The sequence below is a fragment of the Aythya marila genome (assembly GCF_965140915.1).
Source record: "Aythya marila genome assembly, contig: HAP1_HAP1_SCAFFOLD_169, whole genome shotgun sequence".
Classification (NCBI taxonomy): Eukaryota; Metazoa; Chordata; class Aves; order Anseriformes; family Anatidae; genus Aythya; species Aythya marila.
Window position 1 is genome coordinate 520,239 of NW_028137768.1, and position 20,170 is coordinate 540,408.

Below are 20,170 nucleotides of genomic sequence, written 5' to 3' on the forward strand. Positions count from 1 at the left end.
CAGGACAGTGACACAATCAGGCTAGTACGGAAGTGACATCTCCATCAGGACAACGAGAAACAGATGGCCTTGGTGACTCGCTGGAGACCCTCGGGCAGAGAGACAGGTGCTGACCATGCTCACAGGGGGATGCTGCTCCTTTTGGTGCTTCTCTTTTGCAGCCAGAATCACACAGCGATGGCACCAAACCACAGCACACTCCTGGCCACTCTCCCCTTGAGAAATCAGCTGGAATGAGAACTGCCAACCCTCTCCAGGACAGGTAAGATCGCCCCAACCCACACCCCCGATGGTCCACAGCATGCAGGAAGCTGACAGAATGGGGGCAGGATGGCAGTGAATGCTGCATGAGGAAGACGGGCCACAGACAGGCTTGATGAGTCGCTAGATGCTCTTGAGCTGAGAGGCAGGGGCTGCCCATGGTCACAGGGAGGTGCTGCTTTGTTTTGTGTTTCTTCTCTTTCAGCCAGAATCACACAGCGACAAGACCAGACCACGGCAAACTTCTGGCCTCTCTGCCCTCGACTGCTCAACTGGAAGGAAAATCTGCCAACGCTCTCCAGGACAGGTAAGATTTCCCCAACCCACACCCACTAGGCTCTAACAGCAAGCAGGACAGTGAAACGATCGGGGTAGGATGGGCAGTGACCCCTGGATCAGGATGATGGAACACGGACAGCCTCGGTGAGTCGTGGTAGACTCGGGCAGAGAGGCAGGGGCTGCCCAAGATCACATGGGGGTGCTCCTCCGTTTGTTTTGTCTTTTATTAAAGTCAGACACATACAGCGATGGGACGAGACCATGGCACAGTCCTGGCCTCTCTCCCCTTGAGAAGTCAGCTGGAAGGAACTTCCAGCACTCTCCAGGACAGGTAAGACCTCATCAACCTATGCCCAGCAGGCTGTAAAAGCAAGCAGTATGGTGACACGCTCAGGCCAGGAGGGCAGTGACCGCTCCATGAGGACAACGGGACACGGATAGCCTCGGTGAGTCTCTAGATACTCTTGAGCACAGAGGCAGGGGCTGCCATGGGTGCAGGGGGCTGCTGCTCCGTTTGGTGCTTTCCCACTTTCAGCCAGAAACAGCACAATCCTGGCCACTCTGTCCTCGAGCACTCAGCTGGACGGAGGAGATGCCAACTCTCTCCAGGAAAGGTAAGATCACCCCAGCCCACACCCGCCAGGCTCTAACTGCAAGCAGGATGGTAACAAGATCAGGTCAGGATGGCAGTGACCACTGCATGAGGATGACGGGACACGGACAGCCTCGGTGAGAAGACCCTTGGGCACTCAGGGAAGCGCTGCCCATGGTTACAGGGGGATGCTGCTCAGTTTGGTGCTTTTCGTCTTTCAGACAGAAACATCCCTAGCGATGAGACCGGACCATGGCACACTGCTGGCCTCTCTCGCTTTGGGAACTTAGCCAGAAAAGATGCCAATGCTCTACAGGACAGATAAGAGAGCCCCAAGACATTCCCCACCATGGTGTCACGCTTGGACCAGGAGGGCAGTGACCGCTCCATGTGGACGATGGGACAGGGACGGCCTTGGTGAGTCACTAGAGACACTCAGGCCCAGAGGCAGGGGATGCTCATGTTCAGAGAGGAATGCTGCTCTGTCTTGTGGTGATTCTCTTTTAGCAAGAAATGCACAGCGATGGAACCAGACAATGGCACATCCTTGCCGCTCTCCCTTGAGAAGTTAGCTGTAAGGAAGAGCTGCCAACGCTCTCCAGGACAGGCAAGATCGCCCCAACCCACACCCACCAGGTTCTAAGAGCAAGAAGGATGGTGACATGATTGGGGTGGGACGGGAGTGACCACTGGATCAGGATGATGGAGCAATGACAGTCTCGGTGAGACGTGGTAGAGCCTTGGGCAGACAGGCAGGGGCTGCCCATGGTCATGGAGGGATGCTGCTCCTCTTTTTCCTTCTCTTATTAAAGCCAGACACACACAGAATTGACTCCAGAATACATCACAGTCCTGGCCTCTCTTCTCTTGAGAAGTCAGCTGGAAGGAAGAGTTCCCAACGCAGTCCAGCACAGGCAAGATCGCCCCAACCCACACCCACCAGGCTCTAATTGCAAGCAGGATGGTGACAAGTTCAAGTCAGGACAGGAGTGACGGCTGGATCAGGATGATGGGACACGGACAGCCTCGGTGAGTCGCTGGAGACCCTTGGGCACTCAGGCAAGTGCTGCCCATGGTTACAGGGGGATGCTGCTCTGTTTGGTGCTTTTCCTGTTTCAGACAAAAACATAGCTACCAATGAGATTGGACCATGGCACACTGCTGGCCTCTCTCGCTTTGAGAACTCAGCCAGAAAAGATGCCAACGCTCTCCAGGACAGATAAGACAGCCCCAAGCCATTCCCCACCACGGTGTCACCACGCAAATTGGGAATATGACACATTTAAGCTACAAGGAACATCTCCTGGACATCAGGAAAATGCGAGATGGACAGCCTTGGTGTGAGGCTGGGAGAACCTCAGTGATTCGCTAGAGACCCTCAGGCACAGAAGTAGGGGCAGCCTGTGGTCTCAGGGGGATGTTGCTCTGTTTCGTGCTTTTCCGTTTGCAGCCAGATTTACACAGCGATGGGACCAAATTACAGCACACTCCTGGCCACTCTCCCCTTGAGAAATCATCTGGAAGGAAGAGCTCCCAACGCAGTCCAGGACAGGTAAGATCGCCCCAACCCACACCCTCGATGGTCCACAGCATGCAGGAAGCTGACAGAATGGGGGCAGGAAGGCAGTGAATGCTGCATCAAGAAAACGGGACACGGACAGCCTCGGTGAGTCGCTAGATACTCTTGAGCAGAGAGGCAGGGGCTGCCCATGGTCGCAGGGAGGTGCTGCTCCATTTGTTGTTTTCCTCTTTTAGCCAGAAACAGCACAATCCTGGCCTCACTGCCTTCTTGCACTTAGCTCAACAGTAGAGCTGCCAATGCTCCCCAGGGCATGTTCATGTAAGATCGCCCCAACCCACACCCACCAGCCTCTAACAGCAAGCAGGATGGTGACTAGATCGGGCCAGGAGGGCAGTGACCGCTCCACGAGGACAATGGGACAAGGACGGCCTCGGTGAGTCGCTGGAGACCCTCGGGCATAGAGGCAGGGGCTGCCCGTGTTGACAGGGATGCTGCTCCGTTTGGTGCTTCTTCTCTTTCACCCAGAATCACACGGCGATTGGACCAGACCACGGCACAATCCTGGCCGATCTCCTGTTGAGAAGTCAGCTGGAATAATAGCTTCCAATGCTCTCTAGGACAGGTAAGATTGCCCCAACCCACCCCCACCACTGTCCACAGTAAGCAGGAAGGTGACAGGATCAGGCTAGGACAGGAGTGACCGTTCCATGAGGATGACAGGACACGGACAGCCTAAGTGAGTCACTAGATACACTTGAGCAGAGAGGAAGAGGGTTTATGAACAAACCATAAATGTTTGTTCACTGTCTTTTGTATTATAAAAAACAAAGAGTTCTGTTTGAGGAGTGGGAGTTGCGAAAGCTCCCTGCTGAAGTAAGGAGCAGTATAATGCTTAGCTAGACACTATGAAAATTACTTTGCTTAATGTAACAAAAGAAGAGAACCCCCTTTCCTTCTCTCTTTCTGCATCTCAGTTGCCTCTTTTGTTCAAAGACACTGTTGCAAAGCTCCTGTAACCATCTCCTGATAAGTTGTTAAACTAGTGTATCAACATCCTGCCTTTCTGTCTCATGCTGGGCCAACATGACCAAATAAAAAAAAAAAAAAACAAGTTGAACCACAATGCTGAGGAAGACTACGGCCTTCATCTTCATGACCACCAGAGGGACAGAGGTGACCCCCTAGCAACAGTGCGCGCAGTCGCAGAACATACCAGGATGTGCTGTGTAATCCCAGAATTACCAAGATATAAAAAGGGACCCTGGCGGGGGTGAGGTGTGCGCCGTTGGAGGAGCAGAGACTCCCCGGCCGCCCAGCGCTGTTTTGCTTTCTGCTTGCGTACTCAATAAATTCCTTTCTATGCTTAATACAATGCTCTCTGACAATTAATTAAGGGGGCAACTTATAACATTGGTGAAGAAGAATGCAGCCTAATGTCCGTCCGTTTCCTGAGCCATGGCTGGCCCCAGCGTGGGGGCTGCTGAGGATGTCCAGAGTTGCATTTGTCCCAGCAGCTGTGGTGCCAGCAAATAGTAGCTGTCCTTTTACTGGCCTGGGAGTGTCCCAAAGGTGCTGGGACTGATGGCAAATGTCATCCTGCAGGGGAATCTGGAGCTGCCCTGTGCCTGGGCCAGGCCTCTTGTGCTGGCCTGGGGCTGTGGCTGGCCCTGCGGGACACAGGCACTCTGTGCTGGGGATCTCCCAGGCAAGAGACCAGGACTCCTACAGCCTAATGTCCGTCCATTTCCCGAGCCATGGCTGCCCCCAGCCCTGGGGTTGCTGGGGAGGCCCAGAGGCACCTTTGTCCCAGCAGCTGTGGTGCCTTGCGAGAGGCTGCAGCTGTGGTGGCCATGCCCAGAGCCCTGCAGCAGCCTGTGGTGGGCACTGCCCTGGGGCGAGCCCAGCCTGGGCTGTTGGGCTGGGCTGGACTGGGCTGCACTGGGCTGTGCTGGACTGGGGAGAGGGGATCGAAGTGGGGAGAGGTGTGCAGGGGCTGGGCAGTGCCCGGTACAGGGCAACAGCAGCATCAGGGAGTGGTGGCAGCATTTAGGGGAGGGCTCCCAGCAGGGCTTGGTGCTGCAGAGCCAGGGCTGCACAAAGGGAGCCCAGAGCTGCAGGGGCAGGGGAGAGGAGGCCGCTCTGGGCCCTTGCTGGCCTGGGCAGAGCAGGAAGAGGGCCCAGGGCATATGTCCCCTCGCCACAGCCTGCCAGGACTTGCAAGGTGGTCATGTAGTGTCCAGGGCCAGGCTCTGCACTGTGGACACAAGCCCTGAGTGCCCTCCTCCTGCCATGCTCCATGTGGTGGCTGCAGCAGAGGGGACCCCGAGGCAGCCCCTGCATGGGACTCTGCCACCTGCCTCACCCCAGCCCTCTTCAGCACCTTCCTTGATGCTCTCTGATGCATGCCAGGACCTCCCTGTGCCTACCGGCCAGCACATCTGCTGAGGGCCAGTGCGGCTGCTGCAGGGGCAGGGAACTCAGCATGGCCCTTGCAGCCCCCTGCCCTGGGCCTGCCTCTCTCCGGCCTTGTCTCTGCTGGCAGGAGGGCTCTTGGCATGTGCTCCCTGGCCTCCCCTCGCCTTCACAGAGCTGCTGCCCACTCAGGGTGCTGGCACAATCGTGTTCTCACAAGCAGCACCACCCCTTGGGCTGCTTCTCCTGGCCTCCCCCACCCCACTGCCTGGACTCCTCGTCTCTGCTGGGTCCTCTCTTTATCACCCAAATGTGTCCCTTGGTTGTTGGCTCCATCTGCCCTGCCCCACAGGATGGTATATATGGGGTGGAACATGTTACTGTTACATGTGGAAGTGTTTTTTGTAATCCTAATTTGTGATGGCACAAAACCACAGTTCTTTCACCAGTGATCTACATCCTTCTTCAGGTGAGTTGTCAGGATCTCTATTCATCACAGGAGAAGAAATACTGATGGTCACGAGCACTTGCATTTCATTGCTTTCTCCATCATGGTGTACTGTCTCATCTTCCAGGCACTTCCAACCATCTTGATAAACTATCCATATTGAATGTCTCCTTTCTAGCTGCCTGTCTGGACCTATGCACTTCCCATGGTTCTCCTGTTTTGCCCCCTCTTACTCTTTGATCATTCAGACTACTCTCACTGACCCAGTTGCTGCTTTGAGCTTCATTGATTTCAAGCTTGCCCATCGATTAGCAGTCTGCCTAATTGTTTCTGTAGCAAGCTTCTCATCATTTATCATTGAATTAAGATCATACGGAATAATACTAATCTTAATACCTGGAATTTCCTATCAATCAGTATAAAATACTTAATTTAGAGTTATCCTTTTAGGAAGGTAATCCAGTGAGGTAAATCTGACTGGAGACATACAAGATGAGGTGCTTGCTTTGCTGTTTGGAAAATTGCTGCATGTTTTCCTGTTGATTGTTTTAAAATAAGGAAAAACCCTCCTGTGTGCAGCCAGGTTTCTAACGAAAACAGGGAAAACTTTGGAAAAAGTTTTAAGGAAAACTTTGCTTGTGCAAAGGGGCTGTGACATCCAGCTGCAGACTTCAGTGCAGAAGTTTGGTGTAAGGAAAAGTGATGCAAGCACCAGGTGGCCAATGAGAGAAGTGTCAGGGTTGGGGGGGAGGTGGTGAGGAGCAAGGTTGTCCCTGCACTGTCAGGCCTCAAGAGTCTGCTTTTCCTCCCTATGGACGTCTCCATTGGAGAAGCTCTGGATTAATATCAATTGAAGAAAGGTGCTCAAAACTGAAATGCGACAAAAATCATCCTTTAAAATGAGAAAAGATTTTTATTAGGTGCTTTTTGAAATCTCCCTCCTTAACTACACCATGAAAGCTCCCCAATTAGTTCTCCAAGTCTTGAATACTTGAATAAAACTATGGAAGACATGGTTCTTTATTTTTTTCTGCATTTTAATGAGTTCCATGGTGGATTTTGGTGCTTAGTCTGTGAACCTGAGGTAATGAGAGGAGAATGATGCAATTGCTTAAGCAAGTAAAGTCAGAAGGAAAAGTTGAAGTGACTTGGAGTATTAATGGGCCCCACTGAGGACCGTTACCAAGAGATTCTCCTCAGGGACTTGTTAGGGCAGATAATTAGAGGCCATGATTACAGATAGGCAAAGCACTGTGCTGAGAAAAGTCTGGGTTTGCTGTGCTGAAGTAAAAGGGCCAGGTCCTGACTCTAGCTACTGGGTGGGGAGATCCTGCACCCCCACGGCTTGCTCAGGGCTCTTGCTTGGGGTCTATGGGATGTGGTGGGCAGTGTGATGCCTCAAGAAGAACAATCGCATGACACCTCCCTGCCTCTGCACAGGATCTAAGAAAGCAATGAGACCCTTGCAATGACTGCATCTCATCTCCACATAAGCTCTATCCAAGGGGACAAAAATATCAGGGCTGCTGGGGCTTTCTCTTTTTGCCAGCACCCACCTCTTTGTCCTCTCCAGACTTTCCTATGCTGCCCCACACTTTGCCCTATTTCCTGGAAACCTGCAGACACCCATCTCTATTCACCACCTTGCTCTCATCCTGGCATTTCTTTGGTTTCACCAATGTCTCGTCAACCCTCACCAGCTGTTCCTTCAAACACAAACCCATGGTCTGATCAAAGACACTCTTTGGGTGACCTCTAGCACCACAGCACCACTCTTTGACGGACATTTCTTCCTCTTCATGGCCAGTGCCAACCTTCCAAGGTGCTCTTTCTGGCAGGTTTTTCTCTCCTGCTCTTTCCTACTACCAAAGAAAGCTCCATCAGGGTGGAAACCACTCCTGAAGTAGGCATCCCAACCCCATGGCCTTCTTGTGGCCTGTCAACTAACCAGACAGAAGTCACCTCACCAGCATCTTCCAAGCCATGGTCCGGCTGCTGACCTTACAGACTTTTCTGTAGACACACCCAAGCCTTGTGCCTGCTGCTGACCAGTGATGGAATCAAGTAGAAGGGACAGGCAACCCATATCTGAGTCTTTTTCTGTCTGGATCCTCCTGGGTATGTGGGCAGAGGGGATCCCACAGTCAGCATGCCAAACAGGTGCCTTCTGCTGGCCTACCAGGACCACTGGCAGATGTCAGCTGAAAACTAGAGTTCCCGAGTATAAGTGTGACCTGTTAGCTGCTTCAGACAGAAGTGACCTCACAGTCCCTTTCACAGGCCAATTCATCCTGCTAGTTTGGGAGATCCTGAGGCAGAACTGAGCTCATCAGAGCATTCCCACCCATCTCCTCCTTGTGTCCTAGAAGCTGATCAAATCCATGGCCCCATGGCTCACATTCATTTTGAATGCCATGTGACTGCACAGCAATCTCACAGTTCTTGCCCTGCCGCAAGGGAACAAGAACCTAAAGTTAAGGGTTAGGAAAAGGGTTAAAGGTGAGAAGGTTAATGCACAGGAAGACAGGCTTTGAAAGTTAGTTGTTCATGTGTGGAATTAGGGACTGTGGTGAACCTTGCTGGTTGAGAGATCAAGCAGATGTTTAGTGGGAGGGTTTGGTGTTCTGCTTGTGGTGTCAGGTCTGTGGTTAGGGTATGGGCAAGCTGTTTGTTTGAGGGTTTTGTTTAGGTCTGCAAGAATACCAGGGTTAAATAGAGCATTTTAATGCTATAGTGAAGTGCAGGGATGAGGGTGAGCAATAGAGGAAAGGTAATGGAAAGGGGTTATGGACTAATTTTGGCTTCAAGGGATATTGTGGTAAAAAATTAGAGAGGTGGATTTCTGTCAGGGTGTGGAGTGGCATTTAGATTTAGGTATTAATGTAACAGGTTAAAATAGGGTAAGGCCCTTACATGACTGCTTTAAGTCAGCTTAAGGTGGGATCAACATTTCCCGAATATTCTTACCTCTTCAAAATAGTTAGCTTCTGCTGTCCAAGTTCCTCTTTTCTCACCCAGATCTCACATCTCTTCTGGTGTCGTGGTTAAACCTGGCCGGCAGCTAAACACCACGCAGCCGTTCGCTCACCCTCCCCCCTCCCTCTCTGGGACGGGGGAGAGAAATGGAAAGTGAAGCCCATGAGTTGAGATAAAGACAGTTTAATAAGACAGGAAAATAATAATAACAAAAATAATAATAACAATAATAATAATAATGATGCAATATTGATAATAGGAAAGTAATAATAATATGTACAAACAAGTGATGCACAATGCAATTGCTCACCACCCGCTGACCGATGCCCAGCCTAACCCCGAGCAGTCCGGTCCCCTCCCCCCGGCTAGCCACCCCTATATATTGTTTAGCATGACGTCAGATGGGATGGAATACCCCTTTGGCTAGTTTGGGTCACCTGTCCTGGGTCTGTCCCCTCCCAGCTCTTACTGCACCCCCAGCCTGCCTGTTGGCAGGACAGAGCGAAAGGCTGAGATGTCCTTGGCTTGGTATAAGCACTGCTCTGCAACAATTAAAACATCGGGGTGTTCTCAGCACTCTTCTCATCCTAAGCCAAAACACAGCATTCCACCAGCTACTAGGAAGAAAATTAATTCTGTTCTAACTGAAACCAGGACATCACACTCATAGAAAACAAATATTTGGGAATATAATGAGTTATATTATGAGTGATATGTAGAAGAAAACAGGCCATTTATTGTTTCTGACACACTCCAGTCATCACTTTCCACACTGCATCCTTCAGCTCCTGGTTCCTCATGCTGTAGATGAGGGGGTTCACTGCTGGAGGCACCACTGAGTACAGAACTGCCAGCAAAAGATTCAGAGAAGAGGAGGACATAGAGGGAGGCTTCAGGTAGGCAAATGTGCCACTGCTGATGAACAGGGAGACCACGGCCAGGTGAGGGAGGCACATGGAAAAGGCTTTGTGCCGTCCCTGTTGTGAGGGGATCCTCAGCACAGCCCTGAAGATCTGCACATAGGACACCACAAGGAAAACAAAACAACCAGATGCTACAGCGACACTAAGCATAAGAAGCCCAACTTCTCTGAGGTAGGCATCTGAGCAGGAGAGCGTGAGGATCTGGGGTATTTCACAGAAGAACTGGTCCAGGGCATTGCCTTGGCAGAGGGGAAGGGAAAATGTATTGGCAGTGTGCAGCACAGCATAGAGAAAACCACTGCCCCAGGCAGCTGCTGCCATGTTGACACAAGTTCTGCTGTTCATTATTGTTCTGTAGTGCAGGGGTTTGCAGACGGCAACGTAGCGGTCATAAGCCATGATGGTGAGAATAGAAAACTCTGCTGAAAGGAAAAAGAAACAGAAAAAAAACTGAGCAGCACAACCTGCGTAGGAAATGGCCATGGTGTCCCACAGGGAATTGGCCATGGCTTTGGGAAGAGTGGTGGTAATAGTGCCCAGGTCAAGGAGGGCAAGATTGAGGAGGAAGAAGTACATGGGGGTGTGGAGGTGGTGGTCGCAGGCTACGGCTGTGAGGATGAGGCCGTTGCCCAGGAGGGCAGCCAGGTAGATGCCCAGGAAGAGCCCGAAGTGCAGGAGCTGCAGCTCACTCGTGTCTGCAAATGGCAGGAGGAGGAACTCTGTGGGGAAGCTGCTGTTGGACATTTGCTGCCTCAGAGCAAGGATGGCTGTCAGTGGTGGAAAAGACACAGAACAAGTTAGAGAGATTTCTGTCTGCAATACCTATAGCTATATGTTATGTTTCATCGAAACCTCCTCAGCAAGGCAGACTAATCCTTCCCTTTGAGGAAGATGTGCTCCTGCATCTAGCGCTCAGTTTTATTTCCTAAGGGTGTAGAGGGACCAGACAGATCCTGTGTAGGCTCAGCCAGAGTCAGTACTGCCCTACAGCATCTGCTGAAAACCAGTGGGGATGGATTTCAGGTGCCCACAGGCCACAGGTGTCTCAGTGTTTTAGGTGCTGAGAAGGACATCTAAAAATCTGTCACAAAACAATGACCTATGTAGGGTTTATAGAGTGTGGAGGAAAACTGTGAGATTCCTCACAGACCTACAGATCTCTTTCAGTGGAATAATCTAACAGCCTCACTGACTGACACAACCAGACAACTCCATTAGTGTTCTCCTGACTGCTCTTCAGGGCAGGAAAATGAGAGCGGAGACTCTAGAGAGTGCCTTCCATGCAGGTAGTGCAGGAGTTGGTCCATCTTGTCAAGAATCACCCCCAGAGATGCCCTGGGGGTGCTGTAGAGCTGAGAGCTGCCTACCCCAGGAAGCAGCCTCTGGGAAACAGCAGGACCCTGCCCTGTCCTGCCAGGGGAGGGGGTGCTCCTTCCACCCACAGCTTCTCCCCGCAGCACCCTGGGCAGCTCCCCAGGCAGGCGGAGTGCTGATCCTGGCAGGCAGCAGAGGCCCTGCCGCAGCACACAGCCCCTGGGGCACAGTAGGGACCCTGCTCTGCACCACAGCCCTGGACACCCCTGACTGCAACCCGGCTGCAGCCAGCCCTGTGAGAAAGAAACATCATGTCCTGTCCTTCAGTAATTTATGGCAGATAATCACTGTTCTGGAGCTTGTTGTTCTCCTCTTTTCGAAACACTGAGCGTCCTCATGAAAGCTCCCATAGGTTGAGGGATTTGCCAGCAAATCTGGAGATGGCACCAGGAACAACAGCTGTGCTGCCCTGCAGCCACAGACTTACCCGGTTCAGGGCTGTGAAGATTTCTCCTGCAGTGAGCCCTCATCATTCCCCATCCACTCTGCCTTTAACATCTCCCTCCCTTATCTCAGCCGCCCTTGTCCCCTGCAGGCAGTGCCCCCAGCCCTGCTGTGCTGTGCAGAGGAGCTGCTCCTGGGCAGAGCTGTCTTTCTGCAGTGCTACCCACTTGCCAGGAGCTCCCCTTGGTCCCAGGAGCCCGGCCCAGCTCAGCAGCACTGGGAGCTCTTGCCAAGTCCCTGTGCCTCCAGGGGAATCAACTTTGAAACAGACAAGTAATCACTGATGTTCCCTCCTGCTACTTCAGAAAGAAACTTTTCCAGCATTTTTATTCCTCATACAGAAAAACTATGAGGTCCAAGAATCACTTTTCCATGTCCTGGTTTTAGGCGGAACACCCAGGCAAGGACAGGGACGGACCTGCCTTCCCCCTGCTGAGGGAAGTGTTTCAGCTGAGTAAAACAAGGCATCTACTTCTTTATTTGCTGTCCAGAGGCTAGAATGGGGCTCAGCTTCCTCTCTCGTGCATCACACAACCCACACGAGTTGGGATTCCTCTTGACCTGGTTCAGGTGGGCACAAACTAGGCAGCTGCATGTCAGCTACCTGTCTCAGCTCCCAGCATATTGAATGGCAACAGAGAGCAGAAGGGAGCTGTTCAGATGCAGACACCAGGTGACATTGGAGGTGCCAGGGTGACATTTGAGTGATGTTTCAAGTGCCAAACTCCTCTGGGCCATAAACAGAGATTTTATTGATGCGTGTCCATTATAATACAACTCTAGCCATCGTTCAATAGCAAAGAAACAAAAGGCAAGCTATGAGTTGGTCGCCATCACTGAAACTTGGTGGGAGCACTCCCATGACTAGAGTACTGCAATGTCTGGCTATAAGCTGTTCAGAAGGGACAGGCAGCACAGGAGTGGTGGCATAGCTCTATATTAGAAAGTGTTTTGATGTTGTGAAACTCGAGGCTGAGAATGATAATGTTGAGTCCCTGTGGGATAGGGTACTCAGGAAGGCCAACAAGGCAGGCATCCTGGTGGGGATATCTTATAGACTGCCAAACCATGATGAAGAGACAGATGAGGAGTTCTACAGGCAGCTGTCAAAAGTTGCAAAATCATCAGCACTTGTTCTCATGGGGGACTTCAACTTCACAGATATATCCTTGAAAAGCATTACAGCTCAGAAGAAGAAGTCCAGGAGGTTTCTGGAGAGAGTGGAAGAAAGCTTCCTGATGCAGCTGGTTAGTGAGCCTACCAGGGGAGGTGCCCTGCTAGACCTTCTCTTCACAAACAGAGAAGGACTGGTTGGAAATGTTGTGCTTGGGAGCTGGCTTGGGCAGAGTGACCGCGAAATGTTAGAGTTCTCCATTCTTGGTGAAGTCAGGAGAGGGATCAGTAAAACCACAGTCTTAGACTCCCAGAGGGCAGACCTTGAGCTCTTCAGGACACTGGTTGGCAGAGTCTCTTGGGAGGCAGTTCTGAAGGGCAGAGGAGTCCAGAAAAGCTGGGCACTCTTGAAGAAGGAAATCTTAAAGGCTCAGGAGCGGTCTGTCCTTATGTGCCCAAAGACGAGCCAATGTGGAAGAAGAGTGGCTTGGCTGAACAGAGAGTTGCTGCTAGAGTTTAGGAAGAAAAAGAGGGTTTATGACATTTGAAAAGAGGGCAGGCCTCTCAGGAGGGCTATCAGGATGTCATGGTGGCTGTGCAGGGACAAAATGAGAAAGGCCAAAGCTCATCTGGAGCTCACTCTGGCTACTGCTGTTAAAGATAACAGAAAATGTTTCTATAAATACAGAAACACAAAAAGGAGGACTAAGGAGAATCTCCATCCTTTACCGGATGTGGGAGGAAACTTAGTGACAAGAGATGAGGAAAAGACTGAGGTGCTTAATGCCTTCTTTGCCTCAGTCTTTAGCAGCAAGACCAGTTGTTCTTTGGGTACTCATCCCCCTGATATGGTGGAAGGGGGATGATCTGGTGGAACTAGCTGCTGTGTGTCAGAGAGGCTGGGAGTCCAGCAGCAGTGCCATGGGCTGGAAGGATCACAACCAGCTCACTTCTACTTGGGCAGATTCTGGCCCAAGAAGGGAGTGTTTTATAAGTATGGTATTACGAGGCCAGTGGTGCCTCAGAAACTTCAGTAAGTTCACAGTGTCCAGTAGGAAGCAAATGGCTGTTAAACAGCCTGTGAGTTGACTTCTTTCTGAAGCAGCTGACAAGTCATCCCTTGACTCCTGGCTGGGATCTGTGCCTTTAGGCTCACCTTGGGTGGTCTCCATGACAAGCCAGCAGATGCACCTGCTCTGCACATAGTTTGTGAGATCCTCTCTTCCTAAGTCCCTGGCAGGCCCCATAGGGGAAGAGGTCTTGAAGGGGTTTTGTCACGTCAGAAGTTTCAGCTTTTGCCTAATTCATCCTTCAGGACTGCTTTCAGTTTTTGACACAGAGGGGGCCACTGCCTCCAAGATGTCTGGGGGAACACAAAGCCTTCATGAGGGCAGGGAAAATGTTACCCTGGGTCCATAGGAGCCATTCTGGAACCGAAACATGTAGGCAGGAAGCGCACTTTTGTGGTGTTGCAGAGCTGCTGGGGACATTGCACGGGGTGCTCTGACAGCCTTTGTGTCCTTCTCCATGCTGCCTTAGGAGCTGCTTCTTTCTCAGGAACAGAGTAGCCAACAGAGGTGAGACAGATACTCTCGAGTTCATGAAAGCCATCAGAAAGCTGCCCCTAAGAAGATGACTGATATGGGGAAGGCAGGAGGAGCCTGGCCAGGAGAGATGTGAGATCTGGGGGAGGAAAGAAGAGCTTGGATAGCAGAAGGTAATGATTTTGGAGAGGTAAGAATATTCAGGTAATGCTGATCCCACCATAAAGCTGACCTAAAGCAGTCATGTGAGGCCCTTACCCTTTTTTAACCTGTTACATTAATACCTAAATCTAAATGCCACTCTACACGCTGACAGGAATCCACTGCTCTGATTTTGACCACAATATCCCTTGAAGCCAAAATTAGTCCATAACCCCTTTCCATTACCTTTCCTCTCTTGCTCACCCTGATTCCTTCCCTTAACACAAAACATGTTCCACACTAGCACTGTGTTGAACTTCAAGTTGGTGATGGCAAAGTTGAGAGACTCTGAGTAAGGATTAAGGGATGAACAAATAAAGGGAGGTAGTTGTGGGAATCCAGCTGGAGGAATGTGACTGTGGAAGTGACTGTGAGGTCACTTCTGTCTCTGCAGTTGATAGGGCAGCAGCAGGAACATGTCACAGAAAGGGACTGTGAGATCACTTCTGTCTGAAGCAGCTGACAGGTCACACTTCTACCTGGGATCTGTACTTTTCAGCTGACATCTGCCAGTGGTCCTGGTAGGCCAGCAGAAGGCACCTGTTTGGCATGCTGACTGTGGGATCCCCTCTGCCCACATACCCAGAAGGATCCAGGCAGAAAGAAGACCCGCATATGGGTTGTCCTGTCCCTTCTACTTGAGTCCATGACTGGACAGCAGCAGGCACAAGACTTGAGTGTGTCTACAGAAAAAGCTGTAAGGTCAGCAGCTGGACCATGGCTTAGAAGATGCTGGTGACGTGACTGCTGTCTGGTTAGTTGACAGGCCACAAGAAGGCCGATGGGTTGGGATGCCTACTTTAGGACTGGTTTCCACCCTGATGGAGCTTTCTTTGGTAGTAGGAAAGAGCAGGAGAGGAAAACCTTCCAGAAAGTGCACCTTGGAAGGTTGGCACTGGCCATGAAGAAGACAAAATGTCCCTCAAAGAGTTGTGCTGTGGTACTAGAGGTCACCCAAAGAGTATCTTTGATCAGCCCATGGCTTTGTGCTTGAAGGAACAGCTGGAGAGGGTTGACAAGACATTGGTGAAACCAGAGAAATGCCAGGATGAGAGCAAGGTGGTGAACAGAGATGGGTGTCTGCAGCCATCAGGGAAATAGGACAAAGTGTGGGGCAGCACAGGGAAGTCTGGAGGTGACAATGAGATGGGTGCTGTCAAGAAGAGAAGGCCCCAGCAGCCCTGACTTTTTTGTCCCCTTGGATAGAGCTTCTGAGGAGATGAGATACAGTCATTGCAAGGGGGCTTATTGCTTTCTTGAGACCCTGTGCAGAGGCAGGGAGGTGTCACACCACTGTTCTTCTTGGGGCATCACACTGCCCACCATATCCCACAGACCCCAAGCAAGAGCCCAGAGCCAGACATGGGAATGCAGGACATTCTCTTCCAGTGGCTGGAGTCAGGGCCTGGACCTTTTACTTCAGCACAATAAACCCAGACTTTTCTCAGCACAGTGCTTTGCCTATCTGTAATCATGGCCCCCAGTTATCTGCCCTAACAAGTCCCTGAGGAGAATCTCCTGGTAACGGCCCCCAGTGGGGCCCATTAATACTCCAAGGCACTTCAACTTTTCCTTCTGACTTTACTTGCTCAAGCAATTGCATCATTCTCCTCTCATTACCTCAGGTTCACAGACTGAGCACCAAAATCCACCATGGAACTCATTAAAATGCAGAAACAACTAAAGAACCATGTCTTCCATAGTTTTATTCAAGTCTTCAAGATTAGGACAACTAATTGGAGAGCTTTCATAGTGTAGTTAAGGAGGAACATTTTAAAAAGCACCTATTACAAATCTTTTCTCATTTTAAAGGATTAATTTTATGACATTTCGGTTTTGAGCATCTTTCTTCAATTGATATTAATCCAGGGCTTCTCCTATGGAGACGTCCATAGGGAGGAAAAGCAGAGTCTTGAGGTCTGACAGTGCATGGTCAACCTTGCTCCTCACCACCCCAACCCTGACATTTCTTTCATTGGCCACCTGGTGCTTGCATCACTTTTTCTTACTCCACACTTCTGCACTGAAGTCTGCAGCTGGATGTTAGAGCCCCTTTGCACCAGCTCCCACCTGCTTTCCTTAGAGACCTGGCTGCACACAGAAGGGTTTTTCCGTATTATAAAACAGGCAGGAATAAACATGCAGCAATTTTCCAAACAGCAAAACAAGTTCCTCATCTTGTCTCCAGTCAGGTTTACCTTCCCAAAAGCATGACTGTAAATTAAGTATTTTCTACTGACTGATAGGAAACAGGCAGGAATAAACATGCAGCAATTTTCCAAACAGCAAAACAAGTTCCTCATCTTGTCTCCAGTCAGGTTTACCTTCCCAAAAGCATGACTGTAAATTAAGTATTTTCTACTGACTGATAGGAAATTCTAGGTTTTAAGATTACTATTATTCCGTATGATCTTAATTCAATGAGGCGCTTGCTACAGAAACAATTAAGCAGACTGCTAATTGATGGTCAAGCTTGAACTCAATGAAGCTCAAAGCAGCAATTGGGTCAGTGAGAGTGGTCTGAATGATCAAAGAGTAAGGGGGGGCAAAACAGGTGAACCATGGGAAATGCATAGGTCCAGACAGGCAGCTAGAAAGGAGACATTCAATATGGATAGTTTATTCAAGAGGGGTGGAAGTGCCTGGAAGATGAGGGAGTACACCAAGATGGAGAAAGCAATGAAATGCAAGTGCTCGTAACTATCAGTATTTCTTCTCCTGTGATGAATAGAGATCCTGAGAATTCACCTGAAGAAGGATGTAGATCACTGCTGAAGGAAGTGTCTTTTTGTGTCATCACCAATGCAGATTACAAAATACTTCCACACATCATGGCAATATGTCCCACCCAAATCTTGTCATCCTGTGGGGCAGGGGAGAGGGAGCTGACAGCAAAGGGACACATTTGGGTGACAAAGAGGGGCCCAGCAGAGACAAGGAGTCCAGGCAGTGGGGTGGGGGAGGCCAGGAGGAGCAGCCCAAGGGGTGGTGCTGCTTGTGAGGACACGTTTGTGGCAGCAGCCTGAGTGGGCGGCAGCTGTGTGGAGGTGAGGGGAGGCCAGGGAGCACATGCCAAGAGCCCTCCTGCCAGCAGAGACAAGGCCGAGGCTGAGGCCAAGAGGAGAGGCAGGCCCAGGGCAGGGGGCTGCAAGGGCCATGCCCCTGCAGCAGCCGTACTGGCCCTCAGCAGATGTGCTGGCGGGCACACACGGGGAGGTCCTGGCATGCATCAGAGAGCAGCAAGGAAGGCGCTGGAGAGGGCTGGGGTGAGGCAGGTGGCACAGCCCCAGGCAGGGGATGGCTGGGGTTCCCCTCTGCTGCAGCCACCGCATGGAGTATGGCAGAAGGAGGGCACGCAAGGCTTGTGGCCACAGTGCAGAGCCTGACCCTGGACACTCCATGACCACCTTGCAGGTCCTGGCAGGCTGCGGTGAGGGGACAAATGCCCTGGGCCCTCTTCCTGCTCTGCCCAGGCCAGCAAGGGCCCAGAGCGGCCTCCTCTCCCCTACCCCTGCAGCTCTGGGTTCCCTTCACGCAGCCCTGGCTCTGCAGCACCAAGCCCTGCTGGGAGTCCTCCCCTGCATGCTGCCACCGCTCCCTGATGCTGCTCTTGCCCTCTGCCGGGCAGTGCCCAGCCCAACCCAGCCCCTGCCCACCTCTCCCCACTTTGATGCCCTCTCCCCAGCTCAGTGGACCCCAGGCCAGCCCAGCCCAGCCCAACAGCCCAAAGGTGGCTCTGGGCCTCCCCAGCAACCCCAGGGCTGGGGGCAGGCATGCCTCAGGAAATTGAGGTCCGTGAAGCTGTAGGAGTCCTGGTCTCTTGCCTGGGAGATCCCCAGCACAGAGTGCCTGTGTCCCGCAGGGCCAGCCCCACTCCTCAGGCCAGCACAATACACAGGGCAGCTCCAGATTCCTCTCTAGGATGACATTTGCCATCAGTCCCAGCACCTTTGGGACACTCCCAGGCCAGTCAAAGGACAGCTACTATTTGCTGGCACCACAGCTGCTGGGACAAATGCAACTCTGGGCTTCCTCAGCAGCCCCCATGCTGCGGCCAGCCATGGCTCAGGAAATGGACATACATTAGGCTGCATTCTTCTTCACCAATCTTATAAGTTGCCCCCTTAATTAATTTTCAGAGAGCACTGTATTAATCATAGAAAGGAATTTATTGAGTAAGCAAGCAGAAAGCAAAACAGCGCTGGGCGGCCAGGGAGTCTCTGCTCCTCCAATGGCGCGCACCTCACCCCTGCCAGGGTCCCTTTTTATATCTTGGTAATTCCAGGATTACGCAGCACATCCTGGTATGTTCTGCGACTGCACGCACTGCTGCTAGGGGGTCATCTCTGTCCCTCTGGTGGTCGTGAAGATGAAGGCCATAGTCTTCCTCGGCGTTGTGGTTCAACTTCTTTTTTTTTTTTTTTTATTTGGTCATGTTGGCCCAGCATGAGACAGAAAGGCAGGATGTTGATACACTAGTTTAACAACTTATCAGGAGATGGTTACATGAGCTTTGCAACAGTGTCTTTGAACAAAAGAGGCAACTGAGATGCAGAAAGAGAGAAGGGGGTTCTCTTCTTTTGTTACATTAAGCAAAAGAATTTTCATAGTGTCTAGCCAAGCATTATACCGCTCCTTACTTCAGCAGGGAGCTTTCGCAACTCCCGCTCCTCAAACAGAACTCCTTGTTTTTTATAATACAAAAGACAATGAACAAACATTTATGGTTTGTTCAAAAACCCTCTTCCTCTCTGCTAAAGTGTATCTAGCGACTCACCGAGGCTGTCCGTGTCCAATCATCCTCATGGAGCAGTCACTCCTGTCCTAGCCTGATCGTGTCACCTTCCTGCTTAGTGTGGACAGTGGTGGCTATGGGTTGGGGTAATCTTACCCGTCCTGGAGAGCATTGGCAGCTCTTCCTTCCAGCTGACTTCTCAAGGTGAGAGCAGCCAGGAGTGTGCCGTGGTCTGTTCCAATCGCCGAATGATTCTGGCTGAAATAGAAGAAGCTCCAAATAGAGCAGCATCCCTCTGTGAACATGGGCAGCCCCTGCCTCTCTGCCCGAGGCTCTACCGCGACTCACCGAGGCCGTCCGTGTCCCATCGTCCTCATGGAGCGGTCACTGCCCTCCTGGCCTCATCGTGTCACCTTCCTGCCTGCTGTTAGAGGCAGGTGGATGTTGGTTGGGGCGATCTTACATGTACATGCCCTTGAGAGCATTGGCAGCTCTACTGTCCAGCTGAGTGCTCGAGGCCAGAGGCTCGAGGCCTTTTTCATTTCTGGCTGAAAAAGGAAAAGCAACAAACGGAGCAGCATCCCCCTGTAACCATGGGCAGCGCTTGCCTGAGTGCCCAAGGGTCTCCAGTGACTCACCGAGGCTGTCCCTGTCCCGTAATCCTCATGCAGTAGTCACTCTTGTCCTGACTTGAACTTGTCACCTTCCTGCTTGCTGTTAGAGCCTGGTAGGTGTGGGCTGGAGCAATCTTACCTGTCCTGGAGAGCGTCGGCAGCTCTTCCTTCCAGCTGAGTGGTCAAGGGCAGAGAGGCTAGAAGTTTGCCGTGGTCTGGTCTCACAGCTTTGTGTGTCTGGCTGAAAGAGAAGAAGCACAAAAAAGCAGGACCTCCCTGTGACCATGGGCAGCCCCTGCCTCTCAGCTCAAGAGTATCTAGCGACTCACCGAGGATGTCTGTGTTCCGTCTTCCTGATGCAGCATTCACTGCCATCCTGCCCCTATTCTGTCAGCTTCCTGCTTGCTGTGGACCATTGGGGGTGTGGCTTCATTCCAGCACTGTCAGTGTCTCCAGCTGTAACAGAGGAGGCGACAAACCGAGCAGCGCCCCCCCCTCTCAGCACTGGAAGCCATTCCTTCCTCCTTGCACCAGGCTCTCCCAGCCTCACACCAAGGCTGTCCATCTTGCATCTTCCTGATATCCAGGAGATCTTCCTTGTAGCTTAAATGTGTCATATTCCCAATTTGCGTGGTGACACCGTGGTGGAGAATGGCTTGTGGCTGTCTTAACTGTGCTGTAGAGTGTTGGCATCTTTTCTGGCTGAGTTCTCAAAGCGAGAGAGGCCAGCAG

The 20,170-nt window shown here is 51.4% G+C and overlaps 1 protein-coding gene across 1 annotated transcript; it reads right to left on the bottom strand.

Annotated features, from left to right (window-relative positions):
- Positions 1–9,224: 9,224 nt before the first annotated feature.
- Positions 9,225–10,157, bottom strand: LOC309890579 (olfactory receptor 14C36-like; the record flags this gene model as incomplete). The annotated part of the gene is made up of 1 exon (XM_082785001.1): positions 9,225–10,157. One exon carries the CDS (start codon positions 10,155–10,157, stop codon positions 9,225–9,227), a length of 933 nt encoding a protein of 310 aa, XP_082641127.1.
- Positions 10,158–20,170: the final 10,013 nt, after the last annotated feature.